The sequence below is a fragment of the Nerophis lumbriciformis genome, linkage group LG08 (genome assembly GCF_033978685.3).
Source record: "Nerophis lumbriciformis linkage group LG08, RoL_Nlum_v2.1, whole genome shotgun sequence".
NCBI classification, from domain to species: Eukaryota; Metazoa; Chordata; class Actinopteri; order Syngnathiformes; family Syngnathidae; genus Nerophis; species Nerophis lumbriciformis.
The window spans coordinates 6,357,010-6,382,925 of NC_084555.2; the positions used below are offsets into that span (position 1 = coordinate 6,357,010).

The window sequence follows — 25,916 nt, forward strand, 5'->3', positions numbered from 1 at the left end:
TGGGGTCTGTATGGGCCGCAGTGCACTCTTTTCCACCACTTGCGGCAATAATGACAATCTCAAACAAACAGAAGAATTCTGGAGCTAAAGTCATAGTCTAAAGCGCAAAAATTATGACAAAATACAGATTGGACTCTCACATTATTGACCGTATCCACTCGGCATCTATTGCACCGGTCACCCATGAGGGGATCCCCACATCTGCGGTCCCTTTCAAGGTTTCTCGTTGTTCCCATTGGGTTGAGTTTTTCTTGCCATGGATGTCGTTGTGGCTTGTGAAGCATTTTGAGACATTTGTGATTAAGGGCTATATAAGTAAACTTTGATTGATTGATTGATTACTTTTGATTGAACATGGATTTGGAAGTTTGTCTTGGGCAAGCATGCTTTCACAAAATTCTGTTTCTTGTTCAGAACCAGTTCCCAGTGTATTAATTCCTTGGAATCGCTTGCATTTTTCGAACAGTTCCCTTATCGATTCTTCCGGGTGGTGATGATGTCATTACGTGCCCGGGCGCAACAAACACTGTAAAGTTGACTACATTTTACAAGAAAAAATTGCAACGTCGTTATTTGTGATTATTATAAGGCTGTTATTTTATAAAGAGGAGGACATGCGTGTAATATGCGGAAACATTTGAACACACAGCATGCAATAACTATAAATAAAAGTCGCGTTTTAACCGCTTCTATCTAATCCTAGCAGCGATAACGCAGCACGTCAACTGAATACAACAGGTACTAACTAACACCGCCTATCATGTGAGCGCTATTATTTGTTCAATTGAAATGAACGCCTTCTCATTTAGATGAACATTACAAAAAACAGATTCTGACTGGCTTCGAAGCGGGCATTACTTGTTCCAGTTCACGTCTGCCGCTAGACGAATGTCACCGAGTAGCAACTAAGTTTGTGGTCAAAAGCTTGCATATATTTGCTACAGTAGACACTCCTAATATTCGGTAAGTGAATATTAAATTGTAGTCGGAGAAAAGTTGCATGCTGTCCTTTAACAATATTTTCTCTGTCATTATATTATACAGGTGAAACTAAAAAAAAAGGAATATTGTGTACAAGTCCATTCATGTCAGCAGTTAACTTCAAATGTGATACTAATATGTGATATCAACTTATTACACGCAAAATGTGATATGTCAAGCCTTTATTATAATTTTGATCATCATAGCTTACAGTTCGTGAAACCCTACATTTTCTCAGATTTTCAATGCATGGTTTTCATAAACTGTAAGCCATTATCATCAAAATCATGATAAATAAAAGGCTTGACATATCTCACTTTGCATGTAATAAGTTAATAGCGCCCCATAATACACCTGCTGTGATCCTGTTTTTATGTTTTTATGTTTTTATTAATTCTATTTTAATTATTTATTTTTTATCGTGTTCTGTTTGTATTGTGTTGTGTTTGCTCGGTACTCGTTTTATCTTTTAACCTGTTCATTGTACAGCACTTTGGCTACCCCTGTGGTAAATTTTAAATGTGCTCTATAAATAAAGTTGATTTGATTTGATTTGAATATCACATTACTAAATGTTGTATTCGTGTGTATTTTTTTTTACATGATTTATTTTGTTAAATTTTACAGAAGAATATTTATTTATTACATTTATTTTCAAAAAAGTATTTTTTTCCTTTTTCCTCTCAAGACCTCACTGTAAGGTCACGTTACCTCTAAGTAAAACAAATTGATGCTAATTCACATTTTTTTCTCTTTTTTCTAAATAAGAATCAATAAGAAAACCGTTAAGGAACCTAATCGTTGAGCAGAATCAAAAGTGGAATTGAAATCGGAAAAATCTTATCAATTCCCATCCCTAGCTTTAAGCCACAATAATTTCGTGCAATTGACAAAAAAAATAATATATTCAGTGTTTCCCACAGGGCAGGCATCTATTTGTGGTGGTGTGGTCGGGGGGCGGCGGCGGCAGCGGCGATGACCAAGAAGAACGCGGAGTTGGAATATAATTACAACACTTTATGTACATATTTATATACAGATTTGAACAATTAGTTATTCACTGAAATATATTTATTAATTGTGGTTCTTACAAAAAATATATCTTATAAAATATAAAAGCTAAAATGTCTCTTAAAGCTCTGCCCCTTTAATTAGTGCATACTAAATAATTTAACTTTAGCCTACTACTACAACCATATTATTTACCAGCAACATAAAGGGAAACAGAGGCAGAGGTGTATGTTTTGTCGTGGTCCTCTCTATAAGGCACATAAGAATATAAATTAGGACCCTTTTCATGAGAAAAGTGCATTTCTGATCTGACCCTGCTTTATTTTTCAGTGTTTGCTGAGTCTCACCTGTTCCCTCCGCCCTAATTTTTCTACTTGCCCGACTTCTCAAATCTACTTGCCCCAATATTTTTACTTGTCCTGCCTAGGTTTTTTTCTGGCTGTGTAGTGCTCATGGCTTATATCTTACTAAATTCCTTCCCGTTGACTATTTACAACACTACACAGTATTCATTATTATTATTATTATTATCTATAATTACATTTAAATGGCATTGCATACATGTAAAATTAAATGCTATTTCACATTATTTGACCAGTAGCAGTTACACTCATCTGAACAGGTCAGCCACCTGTTTAAAGCCCGATCACAGTTGACATCTTGAAATGAAGGGCCTTTAATGGCCAAAACATTAACCTGGACAACATTTTAACAGCTGGTTGGCTCAGATTTTATTATTTTCATTGCATTCACATGTAATGTAGTATCTGAAGCACCGTCTCCACGTGTGTTTATTGACAACAGGGTTATAACCTGGACACGTTAGCTCGTCGGTATGAAAACAGATTATTGTTATTACGTCCGTCTGCCCCGGACCCCGTCAGTGAAACGCTCGGTGAAATCGCGGATTAACGTTAAATATATGACGAGCCGCGGGCGATGCCGCTATAACCTATCTACCATAACCTATATTACCCTCGTATTTTGATCCCGTCCGTCTTCGTCTTCGTCTTCGTCTTCGTCTTCTTCGTCTTCGTCTTCGTCTTCGTCTTCTTCGTCTTCGTCTTCTTCTTCTTCTTCTGGCCCACCAGGTGAATTAAGTGCTATTGGCGGAGTTACAATGCATAGTAGGCTACCGCCACCTACTGCACCGGAGTTGTAACTACAAGGTACATTCACAGACAGAGTCCCATTGCTTTTATGAGCGGTCGAGCGAGTCAAAAGCCGAAAAATCCATTTGTGGCGGACGTAATTCTTTCGTGGCGGGCCGCCACAAATAAATGAATGTGTGGGAAACACTGATATTATTTACAGTGTGTGAATGTGTGTGTGAATGGGTGAACGTGGAAATACTGTCAAAGCGCTTTGAGTACCTTGAAGGTAGAAAAGCGCTATACAAGTATAACCCATTTATCATTTATTTATTACATCAGTGATTTTCAAACTGTGGTACGTGTACCACTGATGGTACGCGGGCGCCATCTAGCGGTACGCCAAAGAAACACTTGATTAAAGTATGGTGTTTATTTTCCTGTATTCAAACACAGTGTTAATGTTCAGACTGTGTGTAATGTTACAGTGGCCAAAATATGAAATATACTTGTTAAATAAAACCGTTGCCTTTTTTTATGAAAACGTAGGCCTACTACGCCAGTGTTTTTCAAACTTTTTTGAGCCAAAGCACATTTTTTGCATTGAAAACATCCTGAGGCACACCACCAGCAGAAATCATTAAAAAACGAAACTCAGTTGACAGTAAAAAGTTGTTGTCGCAATTGTTGGGTATGACTTTAAACCATAACCGACCATGCATCAATATAGCTCTTGTCTCAAAGTAGGTGTACTGTCACGACCTGTCACATCACACCGTGACTTATTTAGAGTTGTTTGCTGTTTTCCTGTGTGTAGTGTTTTAGCTCTTGTCTTGCGCTCCTATTTTGTTGGAGATTTTTTTTTTTTTTTTTTTTTGTGGGGGGGTTCCTGTAGCGGTTTCTTGTCTTCCTTTGAGCGATATTTCTCGCATCTACTTTCTTTTAGCAATTAAGTATATTTCAGTTGTTTTTATCCTTCTTTGTGGGGACTTTGTTGATTGTCATGTCATGTTCGGATGTACATTGTGGACGCTGTCTTTGCTCCACAGTAAGTCTTTGCTGTCGTCCAGCATTCTGTATTGTTTGTTTGGTGGCCAGTTCAGTTTTAGTTTCGTTCTGCATACCCTTCCCGAAGCTTCAATGCCTTTTCTTAGGGGCAATCACATTTTCTTTATTTTTGGTTTAAGCATTAGACACCTTTTTATCCTGCTGTTTCCGACATCTACAAAGCAATTAGCTACCGGCTGCCACCTACTGATATGGACGAGTATTACACGGTTACTCTGCCGAGCTCTAGACAGCACCGACACTCAACAACAACACATAATTTGCAGACTATTATTACTGCTTCGCAAAAAATGTTTTTAACCCAAATAGGTGAAATTAGATAATCTCCCAAGGCACACCAGACTGTATCTCACGGCACACTAGTGTGCCACGGCACAGTGGTTGAAAAACACTGTACTACGCTACTGGTATTTAAATGCTGGCGATTATGGTGGTACTTGGAGAGCCAAGTGTTTTCTGAGGTGGTACTTGGTGAAAATAGTTTGACAACCACTGTATTAAGTCATTGATGAAAATTTTACAGAAATTCTGCAGTTAACAATTGTAATTTTTGTTCAGGTATTCGTCTAAAGCTGCGTGATACCTACCGGTGAATATGTGTTTGTTTCCATCTTTTATGTTTAACACTTAACACACAGTATTAAAAAAAACAAAAAACTATTTCTCAACCGTTGTTTTCAAAGAGATGTGCTGAGAAACAGATGTTAGCATTTTGGCTATCAGCGTGGGTAATTAGCGGCATTTGCATATTTAGCTGTGCTCGTCTTGACACAAAATCGACATGCGGGAGAGGGAATGTTTCCCATTCTGTTGTTGTTCATGAGTGAAGTCCTTTGACATGAATTTGAGCTGTCCTTAATATTGTTTAGCTCCATCGTCAATGATGAAGAAAAGTCAAAGATGCTGTTCTCTATCTAAATGAGCCTGTTTCATGCCCTGAAGTGTCTCATCAAGCATGCAGATCCACCAAATGGTACCACGGCAACATATGATCCCCGTGTCATTAGCCAGGTGGCTTTCATTACCTAAATTACAGCTATTGTTTATAATTAATTATTTGTCAATTGGACAATTGTGAATTTAATTGATATTCTCAAATCCTCCCCCAATGCCGTATTAATTAGGTAGAAGAGGCAATGTGCTGTGTTTTGCCTCTCCTATTATAAATTCTCTGATGCTCCCAAAAAGAAAGACTTCTCTACTGGTCTATAAAAACAAGTTAAATGATTCACATTCCTAAGCATTGGCTCGCCAAACTTAACCGAGCCTGAAACAGCGACCAGACAGGCAAACCAACAGAATGACAAGTGGAAGGCGCTAATTATTTATAATCTCATTGGTTGCTTGACTATTTTTGGGTGCATATTATTACCCTTCACCATTTTATGTTGTAGGGGGAAGATCATTAGGTCGAAATAGAAGGATTTCTTCGCCGCTCTACTGTGTCCAAACCATCTGTTTTCTCATGTTCGGAGAGGGTTGGAAGAGCGGAATTACAATTTTTCTTCCAGTAAAGGTCAATTAAAATATGTTTTTTCATGCAGAAATGTACACTGTTTGATTGATTGACCCAACAAATTTGAACAAAAACGTGCAAATACATAGACGTGATAGTCCTATTGTACTGTATGTTGAAATGATGTGGCTAAAATTAATTGTGAGATGAATTTTCTTGTAAAATTATTACAGATTGGTGGGATTTAAATGATAATACTCATAAAATGAGGTCATTAAAATAGGTTTTCCGTGAAAACTCTAAAGTATAACACACTGGTTGACCTTCATTTTGTCTGTGTTTTATATTAGTTATATAAATAATGATTTTCATATTAATTATATATTTTAATTGTATTTAATTATGTATACAATATAGCATAAATGTGTACTAGATGATGCATAATTACACAATAAGTTATATTATGTATACCTCAGGTGCATGCACTTTTACCATCGTACAACCTTTAACTATAGGGGAATATTTTAAATAGTATTTTTTTAGTCATACAAGTGTAAAAATAAGATAACCACTGTTGCTATGATGACAAAGGCGTGAAACAATCATATGTTGCAGACAGGGCTGGGCGATAAAACAATATCAATATATATTGTGATAGACACGTAATTGATATAAATAGATATTGCATGCGGTAAAATGAACAATATATATATATATATATATATATATATATATATATATATATATATATATATATATATATATATATATATATATATATATATATATATATATGTTTTTTTTTTTCTTTGTTTGAAGAAACCGGAAGTTGCAAAGCAAGGTTGGTTGCATGAACAAAGGCACTTGCTCTCTGGTAATCACTGATCAGTGGGAATGACACCAATCAGGTAACAGTACCAACTATCAATTTGGTTGCGTGATCTTGTTGTTTCACGATTGATTTCTTGCATGGAGTGACAAGAAAATCTAAAAATGAGTGCTTTTTTTTTTTTTTAAAGCGGACCGTAGTTAGACCAAGGTGCTCGTAATCAGTAATACCCCACCACATAAGCCGCGCTCACCCTCAAGCACAGCTGGCACTAAACCTGCAGAATATAGTTTTTCTCAGGTCTCTCTGTGTTTTCACACTATATACTATATTGTTACACTTTTTTAAGCATTTCTTACATATTCCTTATTTTTGCACCTTCATTTTAAGAGGTTATTGTTAAGTGTTCAATGTGATTTTAAAATTGTGTTTACATTGATTGTTTTCCATGGTTGTGTTGACATGTTCTTTCCTTTCTGCCCTGATAGCTGAGGGGATTATAATCAGAGGACGGATACATTTCAAATAAAACTCCTTATTTACGATTGGTCTTGAAAAGTATTAATAATTACTGATATCAACCGATATAACACGTTTATATGGTGATGCATTTTTAGCCCTACCCAGCCCTAATTGCCACAGAAAAAGCTATAGAAAAGTCCGTCGTCCAAAAGTTGTGTGCAACCTTACAGGCATTTTTGCCTCAAAATGTTGGTTAACTTGCACAACCTTAGAGGTTTTGCTGTACTATAAAACAAAAGTAGTTATTAAGCAATCACTGCTGCTGCTACTACTATAAGGTTGCTCTTGGCTCCATATTTTAATATCAAGCAAGCTTACTGTGCCCGGGGGAGTTAGTGATACATTCATTTTCAAATAACTCACTTCTAAAGCGCTACTAATGGAAACAGGGGTATTGTGGTGTAAAACTGGAAATACTCCATTAAACCCAAACTGCTCTTAGTTTTCGTCTGGACCTGGCTACTCATCAAATCATCGTGTGCTATTTTTTTTTAAATATATTTACCGAACATAACCAGTGTACAGTGCTTTTGTCTCATTCTGATGATAACTGCACAAAATGGACACAGACTCAAGAAAAAAACAACAACAAAAGCTCCAGAGGATCTTAGCGCTTTTGAAGCAGATATATTTTCTTAGATATTAAGTGTAGTTTATGTCCCTTTAAAGTTAACAGGGTAAAGATTTAGCAATTAGGCCGTAATCATGCTCATTATGGAGTAATCCATTTAAAACCTAACAGATGTCTGTTCCAGCGGGGGGATCGCGATGGTCCCATGCCAACAATAAGGCTGTAATGTTGTTGAAATGCTCAGGTGCAAGGTTGAAGTGTGGAAGACATTTTTCCCCCCATTGCCCTCCCATAAGTGTCCACATGTTGACAGTTGACCATTTAATGCCCCCCCCCCTCCCTAATTGCAGTGGCCCCCTTGATCCTGAAGCATCATTGTAGATTAATGCTGAAGCAGCAATGTTTTCCTTTCCTGTGTCCTTAGAGTTACGCTCCTTTTGTCTTTGACGTAACACATTTTAGCTTTTTTTTGGATGATACCTCTCGCCTCCTCTGGTATTGGAATCTGCAGTTTATCAAGACATGATTGTTATATTGCATACAACTGAAATCCAAGAAGACCTCTTCAGTCCATTTGAATCAATGCATTGGTTGAAATGTGTCTATTAATGTAATAGTCAGTCCTAAGAAAGAATGTGATTATGTCCCAGGAGCCCAGGGGTTCTTAACTGTTGTCATCTGAGGCTTCCCCATAACTTACAACCAATCATTGAAAAAAAAAGTTAGTAGAATTTACAGTTAAAAGCTGGCAGCTCAGTCACCACAAATGTTGCCTGTACAAGTGGTACCATTTTACAGTAATGCACTGTAAAACCAGTGACCGTAGATTTTACGGTAAATACAAAACAACAACAGTGACTTTTTGAAAGCCAAACCAGGCAAACATATTATAATTTATCTTATTGTTGAAAATGCATGTGTTTCAGAGTAGGCTGCTGAGAAACTTGCTAAAAAAAACTGAAATCAAATATCACAGTTTCATCCATTTTCTATTCTGCTTGTCCTCATTTGGGTCTCCGGTGTGCTGGAACCTATCCCAGAAAACTTTGGGCAAGTGGCGAGGTACACCCTTTTACTCTCCAGGAAAACAAAGAAAATATCAAAGTTGCAACATATATATGTGTGTATATATATATGTGTGTGTGTGTGTGTGTGTGTGTGTGTGTGTGTGTGTGTGTGTGTGTGTGTGTGTGTGTGTGTGTGTGTGTGTGTGTGTGTATATGTATGTGTATATGTATGTATATATGTGTGTATGTACATATGTGTGTATATTTCTGTTTTAACATGTTATATCTACACTTCTGTTAAAATGTAATAATCACTTATTCTTCTGTTGTTTAAAACTTTACATTAGTTTTGGATGATACCACAAATTTAGGTATGGATACGATACCAAGTAGTTACAGGATCATACATTGGTGATATTCAAAGTGTGTCCTCATTGTGTCCAGGGACATATTTCCTGAGTTTATAAACATAATATACATTTAAAAAAAGGAAAAATGATTTTGTGACGATAAAAAATATTGATGCAATCATAGTAGTATCGACTAGATACGCTATTGTACTTGGTATCATTACAGTGGATATCAGGTGTAGATCCACCCATGGCGTTTGTTTACATTCAGGGTGCTAGCTTGCTGTTAGCGGTTAGCTATCGTATCCTCCTACGATGTGTAGTGAAGTGTAGTGTTTAGCTATTCCTCATCCTGCAGCGATGATGCTTGTAAGAAACGTACTTTATTTGTCACCATGGAGGCGAGGATTAGTGATTTAGAAGTCGCTAAAACACTGCCGACTGCGAATGGACGTTCGCCATGTCTTAAAGCTCCTCTTCCTGAGGGCGTTTCAGTGTTATAACTTCACCATTATCTTTAGTTTTTAGGCCAAAATGCGTTCTTTCTCCCTTTTCTGTCTACACACCTTGTCTGCTTGTAAGTACTACGTGATTGTGTGTTGTCGAACATGCTCGTCTGCTTGCAAAACTAGCAATGTCATGACGTGACGACGTGCCGTCATCTCTTTCAAACAGAGTATAGTACCATTTTTGATTAATTAGTACCGCAATACTATACCAGTACCGGTATACCGTACAACCCTAGTGTATGTATATCTATATATAATTTGATTGGTTTGAGAAACTTTCTGTGATGCAATCAAGTTTATTCTCTACTATATTAGTAGTGTTTGAGAGCAGAACTAAACATAAAGAAAGAAGAAAGGACAAGAGATCGCATTCGTTTGTTTTCTGTTGTGGTTGCTATGCCTAAATAAAACTACAAAGACCTGGTTGTGCAAAAAACTAACGTCATGTTAAGTCCTAGTAATAAATATTGTGATTCTTGATCCAATCCATCGTATTGTCATTGTCTAGATTCCTAACACAAACTGACAGCTTAGTTGTTGTTGTGTAGGAAAGCCGTTCTTTATTCGACATGGATGACCACATTATAGCGTCTTTGGTGATACGTGTTAGCATCAGGAACATATCCTCAATAGTATTATTAATTTAGATGAAATAAATCTCTCGTAGGCTCAACAGCATATACTGAACCTTGATATCGCTAGCAAACATTGCTGAACAACAGGGACATTTATAGCTAAATAATGAGACAAAGGATGAACATCATACAAAAAAAATTGTAGATGAGACTAATATTTATAGCAGGAAATCAACTGCAAACAAAATTACCTTTTTTTTCTCATTAGCTTCACGATCACATACAGCAGCACGACACTCGATATGTCAATCAAATTCATTACTTACCGATGCACGAATAAGTCCAACATTGTCTTTCACCGATTAATGCTTAATTTGTGGACCCTTCCAGATGTAAAGACATATCTTTTCTTCTCTAAATATGTGTGTACAAGAAAGTGAGGTCATAGCAAGCAGTAACGTCTTGGTGATGATGAATGCTTTAAATCTTTCAAAAATATTCTTTCTTAAGAGTGTTAGATCCATTCCAACCCATTTTAAATATTGTTTTATGATCCCTTGTATATTTGCCTCTAAACCTTTCAAAATACACCTAAATCTGCACTGATGCAGGTAAACAAACAGTAGTCTAATGAGACTCTACATTGATTGATTGATTGAAAGTTTGAAACTTTTATTAGTAGATTGCACAGTACAGTACATATTCCGTACAATTGACCACTAAATGGTAACACCCGAATAAGTTTTTCAACTTGTTTAAGTCGGGGTCCACGTTAATCAATTCATGGTAGTCAATCAATTCATCATCGCCTGAAACCCGGAAGTGCGTCTTGGTCACGTCATTGCAACCCATCAATTAGCATAACATATGCTAGCCGATGGTGGTGGTCTTATATTTATTTTAGGCTGATGACATGCGGTACCGTATGGCAGAATACAACCCAAAAGCATAAAGACAATGGCCACACTGTTTAAGTTATTGATTCAAATAGAGACACAGAACCAAAGCATCCAGTCTCTCATCCTATATCACATATGCAATGTTTCCTACAATATGCTAAAGGAAAAGACCTGTCCCTTATACTGCTACACTGCATGTTCCCCAGGTTGGTCGTCTCTGGCAGGTGTTTGATATTGACTATAACTTGGGATGAATGTAGCTTATGGCTGGCAACCTTTAGGAATGGACTGACTCCTGGGAGCCACTGCTTCCTGGGGTGGGGGGAATGTAATGCCCGTATTTACCACGAGGCCCTTTTGTTATTGTACAATGTACATATACTCCAGTTTTACATTGATATTTTTTCTTTCTTTCTAGACAGTTCCCTAACATGCATCATATGTATGATTGAGTGATATAAAACCTTCTCATATGTCCCTCAACCTCCGTCATGTCTGGGTTGTCAGAGGTGATCATCTGGAACAACTTTGCCACACTTGTTTTCATGTTCTTTTAGATTACAGGGCATCTGGCCTCACAGCTACTTTGAAGCCCCAACCCCACCCTCTCTGTTCCTTTGTCTATGCGCGATGCTCTCTGGTAATTAACTTTGTCCTTCTTTTATTTGTTCCAGTCACTCGCAGTCCACTCTTCTGAGCATCTTCTCCCTGGAGTACCAGGTTAGAAGTTTTCTTCCTTTGTGAGCCCTGACAGGTGCCTAATTGAATGATGAATGTCCCTTTATTTCTTTGTAATTGAACTGCCAGCTCTCTGATTGGTTCGGAGGATGCCCCTCAAACCACCCACGGCCCCCACCCCCACACTCTTCCTCAAGTTGACGGCACTTGCATGCCCGAGCCTCGGTGGATGGCTGCCAAGCCTCCCCATCCATCTGTCTAATAACATCTAGCCCCTGCTTATTTGGTGGACCTGTAATAAATTATGCTAAACCATTATTATTCTGACAATAATAATTTCCCCGTCTAGTGCGGCTGCGTGTGCTAAATGTTTGCTGACTTGCACTGTCACTGCCGCTTTCCATGCTTGACAGCCGATGATGATAAATGGCCGCCGCCGCCAGTGGCAGAAGGCAGCACAGGCAGAAAATGGAGTCATTTATCATCCGCCTGACAGGTGTCAGTCACCTTAGCTGTCCCTGTGGAATTGCATTATTTTTTTTAAATGTGTGTATTAGTTTTGAATAAGATGTATTTTTCAAACAATACTATTCCTCTCCTAACCCTTGTCCTCTTAATCATTGAGGAGATTGCATGGAAATTTCAGCTTGTGGACCGGAGGCATTGTTGCCATCAAATCAAGGGGATAATAAATGGAGGTTTGAGCTGGTGGATGAGGCAGCCTTGGCACATTTTGACGTCCCCCCCCGTAGATCCTCCAGGAAACTTATTGAAAAGAAATCACTGTGACCTAAGCGCCCCTATGTGCTCCTTCAGAATACACAATATGTAAGAGACGCCAAGACTGAACACGTCTGCCTTTATTTTTATTCATGAGGACGTAACGCACTTAAATCCTCCACTTGGTGACAAATTAAATAGAATGTGATTTATTTGCAGTAGCAGTACAAGGTTGATGATGGCCAACCTCCGATTTGTTCCCATAGGAAATAATAGGCAGAAAAAAATAAGTTCTAGCGTCAAATTATATCCATCAAAAAATTATTAAAGTGAAACTGCACTTTTTTGGAATTGTGCCAATCATTCACAATCTTTATGTGAGACAAGAACACATTTTTTTTTTTGTCAAGTCTAACTCGTAAATAAACGCTAGCAAAAGTCTGCTAACAATGAAGTAAATGGGAGTCACTTTATTCAGCCTCTCAAAAACCTCCAACGTTTGATATACATGCTGTAAGTTTATGCAGTTTGTAATGTAACTGATACATCCATAATAACATGTAATATTTACTTATTTTGCTCAGTTTGGGCATATGGCGGCGGATTAATTTCACAGATGCATCACAACATTCGCTTTTCTCTTCAAGTACAACACTAATAATCATGACTGACTTCATGACCATACCATACCATACCAACTTTATTTATAAAGCCCTTTAAAAACAAGCACAGTTGAAGAACAAAGGGCTGTACACCACAAAGAAATAGAGGCAAAGGACAGACTAAAAAATAACATTTAAAACAGAAATAAAAATACACAATTAAAAAGCAAATATAAATTACCCTAAGAACAGTTTGTTAGATAAAAACAGTTTAAAAGTTAAAAACAGTTCAAAAAGTTAAAAGCTAAAAACAGTTCAAAGTCTCATGCTGGGTTAAAAGCCAGTGAATAAAAATGGGTTTTAAGAAGGGTCTTGAAAATAGCCAAAGAAGGGGCCTGTCTCACATGGAGAGGGAGATCGTTCCAGAGTTTGGGACCCGCAACAGAGAAAGCTCTGTCCCCTCTGAGCTTGCGCTTTGTTTTGGGTACCTCCAGGATCAGCTGATCAGCTGACCTGAGGGACCGGGTGGGGGCATACAGATGGAGCAGCTCAGAGAGGTAAGGTGGGGCAAGACCACGTAAGGATTTAAAAACGAGTAAGATAATCTTAAAATGGACTCTAAAAGACACAGGCAGCCAGTGGAGGGAGGCTAAAACAGGAGTAATGTGCTCTCTTTTTCTTGTGTTAGTTAAAAGTCGGGCAGCTGCATTTTGGACCAGCTGCAGACGTGAGAGGGAGGACTGACTAATTCCAAAATATAAAGAGTTACAGTAATGACAGCCAACAACGACTATTTTGGGACAAATGATGATCCAGAACCTTATATTTCTGAGCCTTAATATACGAAGGATAAGCTACAAAGTGACACACTAAGCATCATGTAGAACTATTGCTAAGTCCTAAACAAGAAATTAAAACTGTGAACATAATAAAACAAACACTTACTGTACAATGTCTGCTCTTACTGTGACTGATGGGATGCCTGATTTTTTTAATCTTTATTTGATTAATCGAACAAACGAATCAATAAATTACTCGAGCACTAACATAATCACTCGCTGCAGCCCCAATGCAAGTGTAAAAATAAGTAAACAATACAATATAGCAATATATCGTTTACTTATAAATCCTCTCAAACAGTGGACAATAAACCATCTTTGTATCTTATGTAGTTCTTAGCAAAGGCAGAACATTGTTGCTCTTTTACAGCTGTCTGTAAAAGACAGCATTTTTTCCATGTCCCTATTCTGAGTGACCTGCACCGACACATAGTGGAGAAATTATGCAGACCAGGCAGAGAGAAAATCTGAAATTTAAAACCCGGACAGGTTCTCACTTCCTATCCCACCCCCAAACCCAGAAGCAACTACACACTGCGTTTGAAAGCAGGTGTTTCTTTAGTGTTGCCGGAAGTTCTGGACAAAATTGATCCGACAATTTCTCCCTCTTTCTGAGGGCCAGAGCCATATGAGGCCGGCGGATGGGGGTTCTGTGTAAAAGGGTATTCCACAATGCCAGGATAAGGTTTAAGACCTGACAGGTGTTATGTATATGTAAATGTACATATATAACATATATGTATATGTATATATATATATATGTGTGTATATATGTATATGTATGTCTATATGTATATGTGTATATATAGTATGTATATGTGTATGTATATGTATATATGTGTGTTTATGTATATATGTGTGTGTGTGTATGTATGTGTGTATATGTATTTATGTGTGTATATGTATATACATCTGTGTATAAATGTATATATATATACATGTGTATATATGCATTTATGTATGTACTGTATATACACACACACACACATACTAAAATATTACAGTCAATGTTTATGTCAAGTCTGATACTAAACCAGTGATTTTTAAGGCTAGACCAGTGTTGTATGCTCTCAGACCAAAGGTGCAATCTGATTTAAAAGCTTTGGTAAAGAATTACGTTTTGGAACCTGTGACGTCAAGTGACGGAGCCACTCTCATTGTTCCTGTGCAAAAGAAAAAGGGTGAAATTCGAACCTGTGGCGACATTTTTTCCTGATATCGCAGCAATATTCACCTCCTTTAATTGATTATTTATTTGCTGGCTTAATTGGAGGTAAACATTTCAGTAAAACTGACCTAAATCAGGCTTATTTGCAAATGCAGGTGGATAAAGAGACACTTGAGATGCTCACCATTAATATTTAGAGAGGACTATTCAGGTACTGCATATTACCTTTTGGCATCACTTCAGCACCAGCTTTGTTTCAGGGAGCTATGGACCAAATTATCAGTGGTCTGGCAGGAGTACAATGTTACCTGGACAGGAGCAAATGATGAGGAGCACCTTCATAACTTGGATGCCTTACTTCAAAGACTGGGGGAGTATGGATTAAGCGTTTGCAAAGAAGTGAGAGTTTTTTCACCCTCTGTTGAGTACCTGGGTCATTTGATAGATGCTGAGGGACTTCACACAGCACCGTCTGAAATTACTGCCATTGTGGAGGCAACACCACCTCAAAATATTAGCCAACTGCAATCACTTTTGGGCTTATTGAATTTCTATGCCCATTTTATTTTTAATCGGGCATCATTGCTGCAACCACTCCACAATTTACTGCATTAAGATGCAGTCTGAAAGTGGACAAGCAGCTGCCAGGAGGCTTTTGACAAGGCCAAACGAGCGTTGACAGCATCAAAGGTCCTGACTCATTTCAACCCAGCGTTTCCACTGCAACTTACTTGTGATGCTTCACCCTATGGTGTGGGAGCAGTGCTTTCTCACGCCCTGCTGACTAGTGAGGACAAACCTATTGCTTTTGCTTCCCGTACTTTGAACAAGGCAGAGCCCAACTATTCACAATTAGAAAGAGAGGCCATGAGCATCATTTTTGTGGGTCTTTATGGGAGGAAATATACTCTCTTAACTGACCATCGGCCTTTCACGACTATCCCTAGGCCCACATACAGGAATATCCTCGCTGGCTGCATCAAGGCTGCAGCGATGGGCTGTGTTGCTGTCCGCTCACTCTTACGGCATCAAGTATAAGTCAGACTTTCACTGCAATACTGAAGACCTGTCAAAGCTGCCTCTACCTGTCACAAAGAGTGAGTTAAAAGCAGACATTTTATACTTTAGGGAGATAGAAAAAGCGCCTGTTTCAGCATTGCAAATTTTTAAAAAAACCTCTCACTGACCCAGACATCTCAGTTGTCATGGATGTTGTTGTAAAAGATCAACCTGTTGACAACATTTAACTGAAACCGTACATAAGACGTCGGTGGGAGCTTTCTGTCCATTCAGGATTGTTTGTTGTGGGGAAGAAGGTTGATCATGCCACGATCACTTTGGCTAAAAATGTTTCAATAACTACACACAGGACATAGTGGAATTGTAAGAATGAAAGAGATAGCGAGGAGCTATTTTCTGTGGCCAGGCTTGGACAGTCAAATTGAACAAATTACCATGTCATGCGCTACATGCCACCAAACCAAGAATAATCCCCCATTAGCTCCTCTCCATCCATTGGGATTTACACCAGAGCCATGGCAGCGGGTCTGCATTGACTTTGCAGGGCCACTGGAGGACAAGATGCTCTTGGTGGCCATCAACTCACACAGCAAATGGCCTGAGGTAGCGATGATGATTTCGACCACTGCTGGAAACACCATCGAAAAGCTTGGAGAGATGTTTGCTCGGTTTGGACCTCCTGTCCAACTGGTGTCAGATAACGGACCCCAGTTTGTGTCTCAGGGGACGGTTTCCTTCCTGCAGGCTAATGCAGTGCAACATATTCGATCAGCCCCAGTACTACTTGCGGGGTGTGTTCTTCACCATCAAAATTGATCATGCAGTACTACAATGGCTAATGTCGTTCCAAGAACCAGAGGATCAGGTGGCGTGATGGCTGGAGGAGCTGCAGTCCCTTCAGCATGAGTCATTGGGCTGGGGCGCAGCATCCCAATGCTGGCGTTCTCTCTTGGCGGCCGTGTCCTGTTGACGTCTGTAGCTACTGTGACCAGCGAGACGTCAGATAGAAAGAGCTGCGCGTAGACGACACCGCTGGTGGGCCTTCATGCTGCACCTTGGAAACCGTGGACATTGCAGAATGGGCGGCCAAGCAGGAGGAAGACACCAATCTCAAACCGGTGCGACAATGGGTCCAGATTGGTGGAAACCACCCTGGGAAGGTGTGATGGGACTGTTGGTCAGCACAAACAGGTAAGTTTTCTGTGATGTGCATGAGAGACAACACACTGCACTGTGTGTGGAAGGAGCCAGCCACCGGGGAGGAGAGATGGCAGGTGGTGGTGCTGAGGACCCCGAGGGTGTGTCACGGGAGTACCGGCTCAGGACATTTTGGCAGCACAAAGACACTCCGCCACAACATAGCCTTGTGATAAGTGAGCAGCCTACAAGGGTCCCCAGGACCGGTCACACGCACCGCTTCATCAGTAGGGAGTTGGAGCACCAATGAATAGGGTAGCTGTGGACATTATTAGCCCTTTTCCCATAACAGACAGAAGAAACAAGTATGTGCTGTGCACGATGGATTATCTTACCATGTGGCCGGAGGCGTAAGCATTGCCGGAGGTGGCTGATGCGCTCCTGGAGGGCATGTTCAGCTGTTTCAGGACTGCAGATAACCTCCAAAGCAACCGAGGCAGAAATTTTGAATCCAGGGTTTTCGCAGCCCTGTGTGAACGACTGGACATGAAAAAGACACATACGACCCCCTTGGACCCGCAAACTGATGGACTAGTAGAGCGGTTTTACCGCACCATGCAGCAGCAGTTTGCTATCCTCACTGCCAACCATCAGCGTGACTGTGACCGGCATATTCTGCTAGTGCTGATGGCCTACCGTTCCGCGGTTCAAAGTTCCACCAGCTGCACCCCAGCCCTGTTGATGTTGGGTCAGGAGATCCAGACACGGGCGGAGTTGGCATTTGGGGGGACCACCAAGCAACACCGAGGATCGACCGGGACTGGAAGCTGCAGGATCGGTTGGAGATGGCACATGCTTTCGCTCAAGACCAGTTGGAGAAGGTTGCTTTGAGGCAAAAGAGGAACCAGAACGTGCAGAGCAAGGAGCGAGACTTCAAGCCGGTGTGGGTTTACAAGCCCAAAAGTAAGAAAGCATGTTGTCCCAAGTTGGGCAGTGATTGGGACGATCCGTGTAGGGAGCTTGAAAGGTTGCCCTGCATAAAGACCGTTTGGCACCCTACAGGGGCAGGGAAGTTCCCAAGTTTGAGGCGATGCCTACCTTACCAGTTTCACGGGATGTTTAATGGATTAAAGTTGACCAGTTTCCACCATTGTTGTCCCTGTTCAGCCACTAGTTGTGGCAAATAGCAGTTTCCGTAATGCGCTGACAAACCATCAAGCGGTGCGGTTTCGTAGCTTACCAAAGTCATACTAAAACATTTTGACAAATTTTTTAGCTTTGTGTGTAATGTTTTATATTCTCAATACAATTTTAAAGTTTGGGCTTGCTCGCTAGCATCATCTTGCAGTCCACACATATCTTATCATTACACCATGTACCAAATAAAATTGCTTCGATGTCAGTAAGCACAACCTGAATTAAATTGTACATTAGGTGCACCAGGTTAAAGGTGCACTGTCAATTTTATAGAAAATGTAATGATTTTAAGTGCACCTTATAGTCCGAAAAATAAGGTGTGTGTGTGTGTGTGTGTGTGTGTGTTGTGTATGTATATATATATAAAACGCCTTGCTCATAGAACTGCTATGCTCTTAAAAATCGTAGTTTTGGCCCGCGGCCCATTGGCACATTTTCACTTTGGCCCTTGGAGGCAAAAAGTTTCTGCACCCCTGTACTAGAGTAATAACCAGTGGTGAACGGGGTCGTTCAAATTGTTACACCTACACTTACTATCAGTAGTAGTGTTTTTTTAATGACGTCACTGTTTTTCCTCGTGACAGAAACGAATCAAAAGGACAATCTCAAGGCACCATGCACCTGATGTCATCGAAAGCCACTACCAAAGGTACTGTGCCCTGCTTTATGTTATTGCTGCTCGGCTTCACTCACAGTATTCATGATGCAATCCAGAAGGTTCCATACAAAAAGTCATGCAATGGACTGCAGGTGTATTTTGTGTCAAACTTAACCACTTTGAATTGAGGGTAAATATTGTAAATTTGTGTGAAACTATAAAACGGTAGCAGCTGCACACTAAAGGTAATTCCCTCGTAGACTAAAACATTGTGTACACCTGCGCAGTCTAATGAGATCTAATACAAGAACTGCACCATTGTTATTTTGAGTTGGGAATGCCGGCAAACCTTAAGGGGAACTCCAATTTCAGCCGAGGAGGGAAAACCGTCAATGTTGGGCGGCAGGGGTTAACAAACTAACTAACGAACCATCATATTTATGCGTGGCTCTGAGGGAAATTTGAAGCCCTCCAAGCGGTGCTGCTGTAACCACACAGAGTCTGCCATATGCCAAGTCATCAGGGACATTAGCATGTCTCGGCTAGCCTGGACTTCTGTCTGCCTTTGTGGCCCATTTGTTGTCACCGCTTTTGTTCTTTTTTTGTCGTAATGAAGGTACCTGAGCAAGGCCAAAGCACATCCCACCGCTCCCGTCTTACTGGATTTGGCCAATGAGGTAATGGTTTAACAATTCCCCTCCCCACCCCACCCCACCCCACCACCATCATTCCCTTTCATTGATGTCCTTGTATCAATGCCTTTATAGAGGTTGGCAGCAGTTTTTGATTTTCTCTCTTGTCTGTTAGTCATTATCAAAATTGGTGAAACGGTCAGCTCTATTATCAATTATTTAATGTAATTAGGTCTCACCTCCATCAAGCAGATGTGAAAATACTTTGTGTGTGTTTTTATCGTGTAAATTACCCCAAATTACGTCCCGGGCAAACTGCAGACAGGTGAGGCAGCGAAGGGGTCAGCTGTTAATTCCTCTTTCTATCACTTCACTACTTCTTTCATTTGACATGATGCCCTAAAGGTTGCGGGTTAGGTCAAGGGCACCCAAACAATTGCATGTGCATTAGCTTAAGTTTTTTTTTTTTATATAATTCATTTTCGGGTAAGAAAATAAAAATGTTAAAGCCTATTCTCATTTATCTTTGTTTTCTATAGGTTTCTACACGATAATTAATATTATGTGTTTGTTTATTAGACTAATATATAGGGTTGTACAGGTGACTATTTAATATATAATTATGTATTTGTAAATAATGTGATTTGTTTTTTGTTACGGAACTTTCAATACAGTACACACTGTAGGCATATCTACTGTAGTTCCTACATGGCATAAATGATGTGAGGTGCGGTCACTGTCTCGTTATACTGGCAAACCAGCATCCTCTGCATCCCACCCAAATATTTAACTTTGACAAACGAAATAGACTAAAATCAAATGTCCACTGTTGTCTACGCTGGTTTATTCGAGGATAGTCACAGGTCTGCTCTGTACACAAATACAACGCAGCCCTGCCTTTTAAGGAGAAGCCAGACCTTGAAAACCCCATTCTGTTGTTGAAGTCTCCTGTTTGGGAACACTTTGCCTTCCTGATAAAATACGTACACAGAAGTAGAAAGCATTGTTTAAATTCGCGAGGAGACCAGGAGTATAATCTGTAACAATTTATACCATTGTTTAATCATTAATTCATCATCATCTGCATCATTGCACTTTACTAAAAATTAAAGTCCTAAACTATTATACAGTACAGCCTCACTTTTCATGAAAAGTACGTTCTAAGACCACCCACGAATAGCAAATCAACATAATTGAGAAGCCCATAAAAATGTTTATATTTGACACCAATAAAGCCCACTTACACCAGCTTGCTCCTCCTTTTGAAACTCTCCTGCTAACTTGATTATGACGTTTTCTTATGATGAGGCTTTTTTCCACCGCCAGAACCTTTTACAGGAACTTTCCTATCTAACCCGGTAAATAAAGTATCCCCCTGTGTTTCTATCAAGAACTACCCAGGAGGCCTGGGCGGTGTACCGGTATTAAATGTTTTAGAAAAAGATAGATATGTAAGACAGTACCGCCATACCAGTATCTTTTGATTTGCCTTTGTTCAGCTAAAACCCTTGCTGAAGTCACACATGGCTTGGCAACGGACACCGTCTTTTAAAAACACACACACACACACACACACACACACACGTTGCTCTCATAAACATCTCTTAACTGCATATGACATATATTTAAAGTTTTTTATTTTATTTTTTTAAGTAGCGCATTAATAGTTTCCCTAGTAATTAATTACTAGGGAAACTATTAATTATTTATTAAAGAGTAATTCCATTAGTAGTTAAATTGATTTTTTTGGTTAAGTAACGAGTAATTATAATGAATTACTTTTTAAAAGTAATTTTCACAACACTGGTAGTACTAGTCATTTGGTGTTGAGATTAAACTAAACACTTTGCACGTTTTGTTTAAAATACCGATATATATCGTATATCACGATTCGGCCTAAAATTACAGAGGTATCAGTTTCGGTCCATATCACCCAGCCCTACTACCCAGGCAGATTTAGTTAGACATAAACTATTTTCATCTCCTAGTAGCGAGCTGAGACTTTCGGATGTTCCCATGAACCTTGGTAGGGTTTTATGACGAATGGAAGGAAGGTAAATCTGTTCGGTTGAACGCTGATTGGTTGAACACAGTCGAGGCGTTCTAAAAACACCTTTTTGAAAACGACGACCGCCATTGCAGTATGCGAGACAGCTTTTTTATTAGTTGTTTCTTGTGTATTTCTAATACAACAATGGAGAGAAAGAAGAACAAAATAAACTTTCGACGAGCAGAAACTTTTGTGAGATTTTTGTGCTGAAGAACACTGATTTAGTGGAACTATCTTGCAGTATTTTTACTCAGCCATAGTCTTTAAACTAGTTTGCAGTTTAATGTTGTTTATTAATTTTTACAAACTTAATTTCAATACGCGAAGCAATAAAGAAGTAAACGGACAGTTTTAAACGTATTTACAGAGGAATCTGAAGTGTTCAGCCAGACTTTGAAACAGCAAAGCGAGCCGCTTGCTGAGACTCCGACCTCGTAGTTTAAAGAGAAATGTGAAATAAAGGACAAGTGGAAGGAAGGTAAATCATATATAGATATTCGCTAATTACTTGGTTACATGCTCAGTGACACACCATTTGTGTAGTTATATGTCTCAACCAGAGCGAACTGAATGCTAATGCTAACAGGCTAATGCTAAATATGATGTGTTCATGTTGTTGCCGTGAGATGAACACTGGCATTTATTCTACGATATTGTTATTTACAGCTGAATTGGACCATAAGGAACAGCTTGACCCTCATGAATTTATCATCCTGTTGGACAATGTGGACAAAAGCCAGACTTTTTATGTAAAATCCAGTACACTTTGTTTTTAAAGCATATTGTTTTGTAATATTATTGCTTTGTATTTCATTTACTAACACTTTAGTCAAAGAATATGACCTAATATCTTCTGTTTATTTACATGGTATTAGTGTATAATTATTAGCCGGATTATTATAAACTACTCTGAACTCTGAAATGCAGACAAAACACAAATCAGACACTTCTACAGGTCGCTTTTGAATTCAGGAACTAAATGTTTAAGCCCCAGATATGCCAACACACTTATTCAATGTCTTGCACTGATGCCGTGTGTGTATGCTGTATTATTATGTTAACCATTATATGCTTTACTTTCACATATTTATAAATTATTGCCAACTTCTATGTGTTTTCTGTGTGGTGTAAAAATAACTATTTTTTTCAGACAAAATCTACATTTGATAATAATTAAAGAATAGAAAATGATACATTGTTTTTTTATGAAAAACATCTGTGAATATGAAGAGATTTATCTAATTGTTTTATTTGTTTTAATTTTGTATTTGTCATTGTATATATTGGAGAACAAAGCTTCTAGCAGTTTTCAGTATGTTTCATTTTAAAAATCAGTAAAGGTATGGAGGCAGTATCTCCTGTACTGAAAATAAACCCAACCATGACCTTACATCTGAGGTACGTGCAGACTCTGATAATGGCATGCCCTTACCCCCCTGGCGACAATGTTGTAAAAACTCCCCCCCCCCCCAAAGTTATCACACTTAACTGTTAATTAGAACACAAGTTTACAAGTTTGTGAAGCCAGTTGCCTAAGTATTTATTTGTATTTTTCTACATTGCCATCCTGTCATTTCCATCTTATTTTGCGCATTTAAATGCACACATTAGAATTTTTATAGCGGTGCTTACACCAGTCAAGTGTTTCTTAATCTAAAATCAGAGGAGTTCAAATGCATCAGTGGCGCTTCAAAGCTAACTGTCATTATTCATTTTCCATTTAATTGACACAAGATTTTTTTTCTCCGCTCTTTTAAAGGACTGAATCTAGCTCAGAGATAACTGTCTATGAACCATTTAACTGTCATTTTAATATGCTACTTAACATTTAAACCAAGCACTCATGGTCTCTCAGACCACTAATTGATGTAGTTCCATCCCTTTATGAGACATTATATCTCCAATGGAAAGAAATGATTAACAATGATGAAAACTGCTACAAGAGCCTTTTCGCCCCGAGATGTCTCCCAAGAATATTGCCGTTTTATGCCTAATATAGACTTTTTATGTAAAGGTCATTTAAACATACAGGCTTTAGAATGGATGCCAATGCTGTGAACTATAAGCGCCACTCTCCAGCTGTGGGAAACAATGAACTCGGATCCTAAAATCTGATGAACAGTAATTATTTTCTGCAGAACAAAAGAGGTCCTGTGACTCCTTGGTGGTGTGATCTTGATACAGTATCTGACTGCAGACCGTTAATGGACTAATGATTAATACGATAATTAGAGAGGTGCGAGTACCTGAACTAATCAGGTGGTCCTTTTATTCAGGCCGGGGGAGTCGTGGTGATTTTTGCCATTTTTCATGTGTCAGCTCAGGGAAGCTAGTTACCAGAAATCTGTCATCCTCTCGGCTATCCAGAGGTGTTAATGGACAAGAGGCTAATAAGCAGAGAGGCAAAAAGACTGAAAGAGACAAAGAAAAGAAAAAGGTAAAACTGTGTAGTGTTTTGAGGTGTGGTAGGTAGAGACAACTATTGTTTTATTTCTCACTGAAAAGATTATAGTTTGTAACGGGCTGACTTATTGTTTTGGTTTATTTGTTAAAGCAATTTTCCTTATATTGGTATAAACAAATCCCTTATCGGCTAATGTATACCTTTTTATATAGTGGACACAATTTTATTTAAAAAAAAACAGCATTTGAGTGGGTTTGTTTTTATCTGAATTTGCCATAAGACTATAATTTTTGGGATGCATATATATATATATATATATATATATATATATATATATATATATATATATATATATATATACGTGTATATATATATATATATATACGTATACATATACGTATACATATACGTATATATGTAGTACCATATATAAACATATACATCTGCTACGTGTATATATGTATATAGATGTGTGTGTATGTATATATATATATATATATATATATATATATATATATATATATATATATATGTATATATATATATTTAATTACATATATAAATAGATAGATAGTACTTTATTGATTCCTTCAGGAGAGTTCCCTCAAGAATATATGTATGCATGTATATATGTATAAAAATAATTAAGCTGATAACATTCTGCTTCTCAAGACCGATATTGATAACCGACAATGTATTTATAGTATATGTATTATTTTTAAAATTTAGATTTACAGTAAGTGTAGATGTTGCCCACTTGGAGGTAAGAAAGACTCAAACAAAGGTGGGAGGGACAAACTGTACCTGTAAATTTGTCTTGACACGAGCATGTATCTGCAATGATGGTAATAGGCTGGTTGTTCAACGCTATTATTTCCATGAAGAAATCACACATCGTCGATGGCAATCTTTTTGTGGCTGACTTTGGAGCAGCTACTTTAGCAGCAGGCATCTTCATAGGCTTTTAAAACACCTTTGTGGCGATGCTGACGTTTCGGATGGCTGATATGGTTTGATGTGTTGAAGCGCAATATTTTTTCTGTCTTCGTGGAATGTTTGCAGGACATTTGGTGCAAAAATCTCAGATGAGTCTCCCTCTAAAACAGTGAAGAAGACCCACACGATCAACACCCTGTTTGTTTACAATAAGCAATAAGTTTTAATAGCATGCGCGTAGGAGAAAAGGAGCGCTTGATTTGCTCACCCTAACCTACCTACACCACAGCATGGCTAATCCAACCTTATTGAAGCATTTTTCTTTTTTAAATTGATTAACGTAGCTGTTTGTCATTGTTCATACATTCATAAACCTCGTATTTATTGACGTGACGTCATGATTCTTAATATCGGTCCGATAATTGTCATTCCAATATTTATCATGCATTGTTAATTATTTAACACTCATCAGATAAATATTTTCTTGATCAATACGGTTGATTGACTATACATTTTAGAAGAATATTTCCTTTACATATCAATCTCAACATCCAACAGCTGACCAATATTTATCATGCATTGTTAATTATTTAACACTCATCAGATAAATATTTTCTTGATCAATACGGTTGATTGACTATACATTTTAGAAGAATATTTCCTTTACATATCAATCTCAACATCCAACAGCTGACCCCGTTTTGTTTTTTTTAGACGGAGAACTAGTTAAAACCGAACCAACAGCACCTCTGCTGGTGGCAGCAAAGTATTACATTCAACTTCGCCTTACCTCTTCCATGAAAAATAATCATTCCTAACGAAAAGTGAATAGATTGTCAAATCCATCAGTACCCAGTTTAATGTTTTGAATAATTTGTTTGATTAGTTTGTTCGCAAAATTTAAAGGGGAAGCCATCCATCAGATGGCACTGCAGTGAAAAAAGCCTGCTGTGTATGGCAGTTGTCATTGTACTGCTGATTCTTGTAGAAAATTAGTTTGGGCTAAAACTAATAAAAATAAATAAAACATGAGTTAATTAAAAAAAACATAAATCATTTTTGATTT

General features: G+C 38.4%; 1 protein-coding gene across 3 annotated transcripts in view; it reads left to right on the forward strand.

The window, feature by feature from the left end:
• cdin1 (CDAN1 interacting nuclease 1) overlaps positions 1-25,916 on the forward strand; it is a 646,347-nt gene that overhangs the window by 481,379 nt on the left and 139,052 nt on the right. For 2 of the 3 annotated variants that reach the window (XM_061968177.2, XM_061968176.2), the window contains exons 3-5: positions 11,544-11,589; positions 18,815-18,879; positions 19,445-19,505. In XM_061968177.2, the coding sequence (XP_061824161.1) occupies positions 11,544-11,589; positions 18,815-18,879; positions 19,445-19,505 (172 nt within the window). The remainder of the gene's footprint in view (positions 1-11,543; positions 11,590-18,814; positions 18,880-19,444; positions 19,506-25,916) is intronic. The other variant, XM_072913633.1, reaches the window with a different exon arrangement.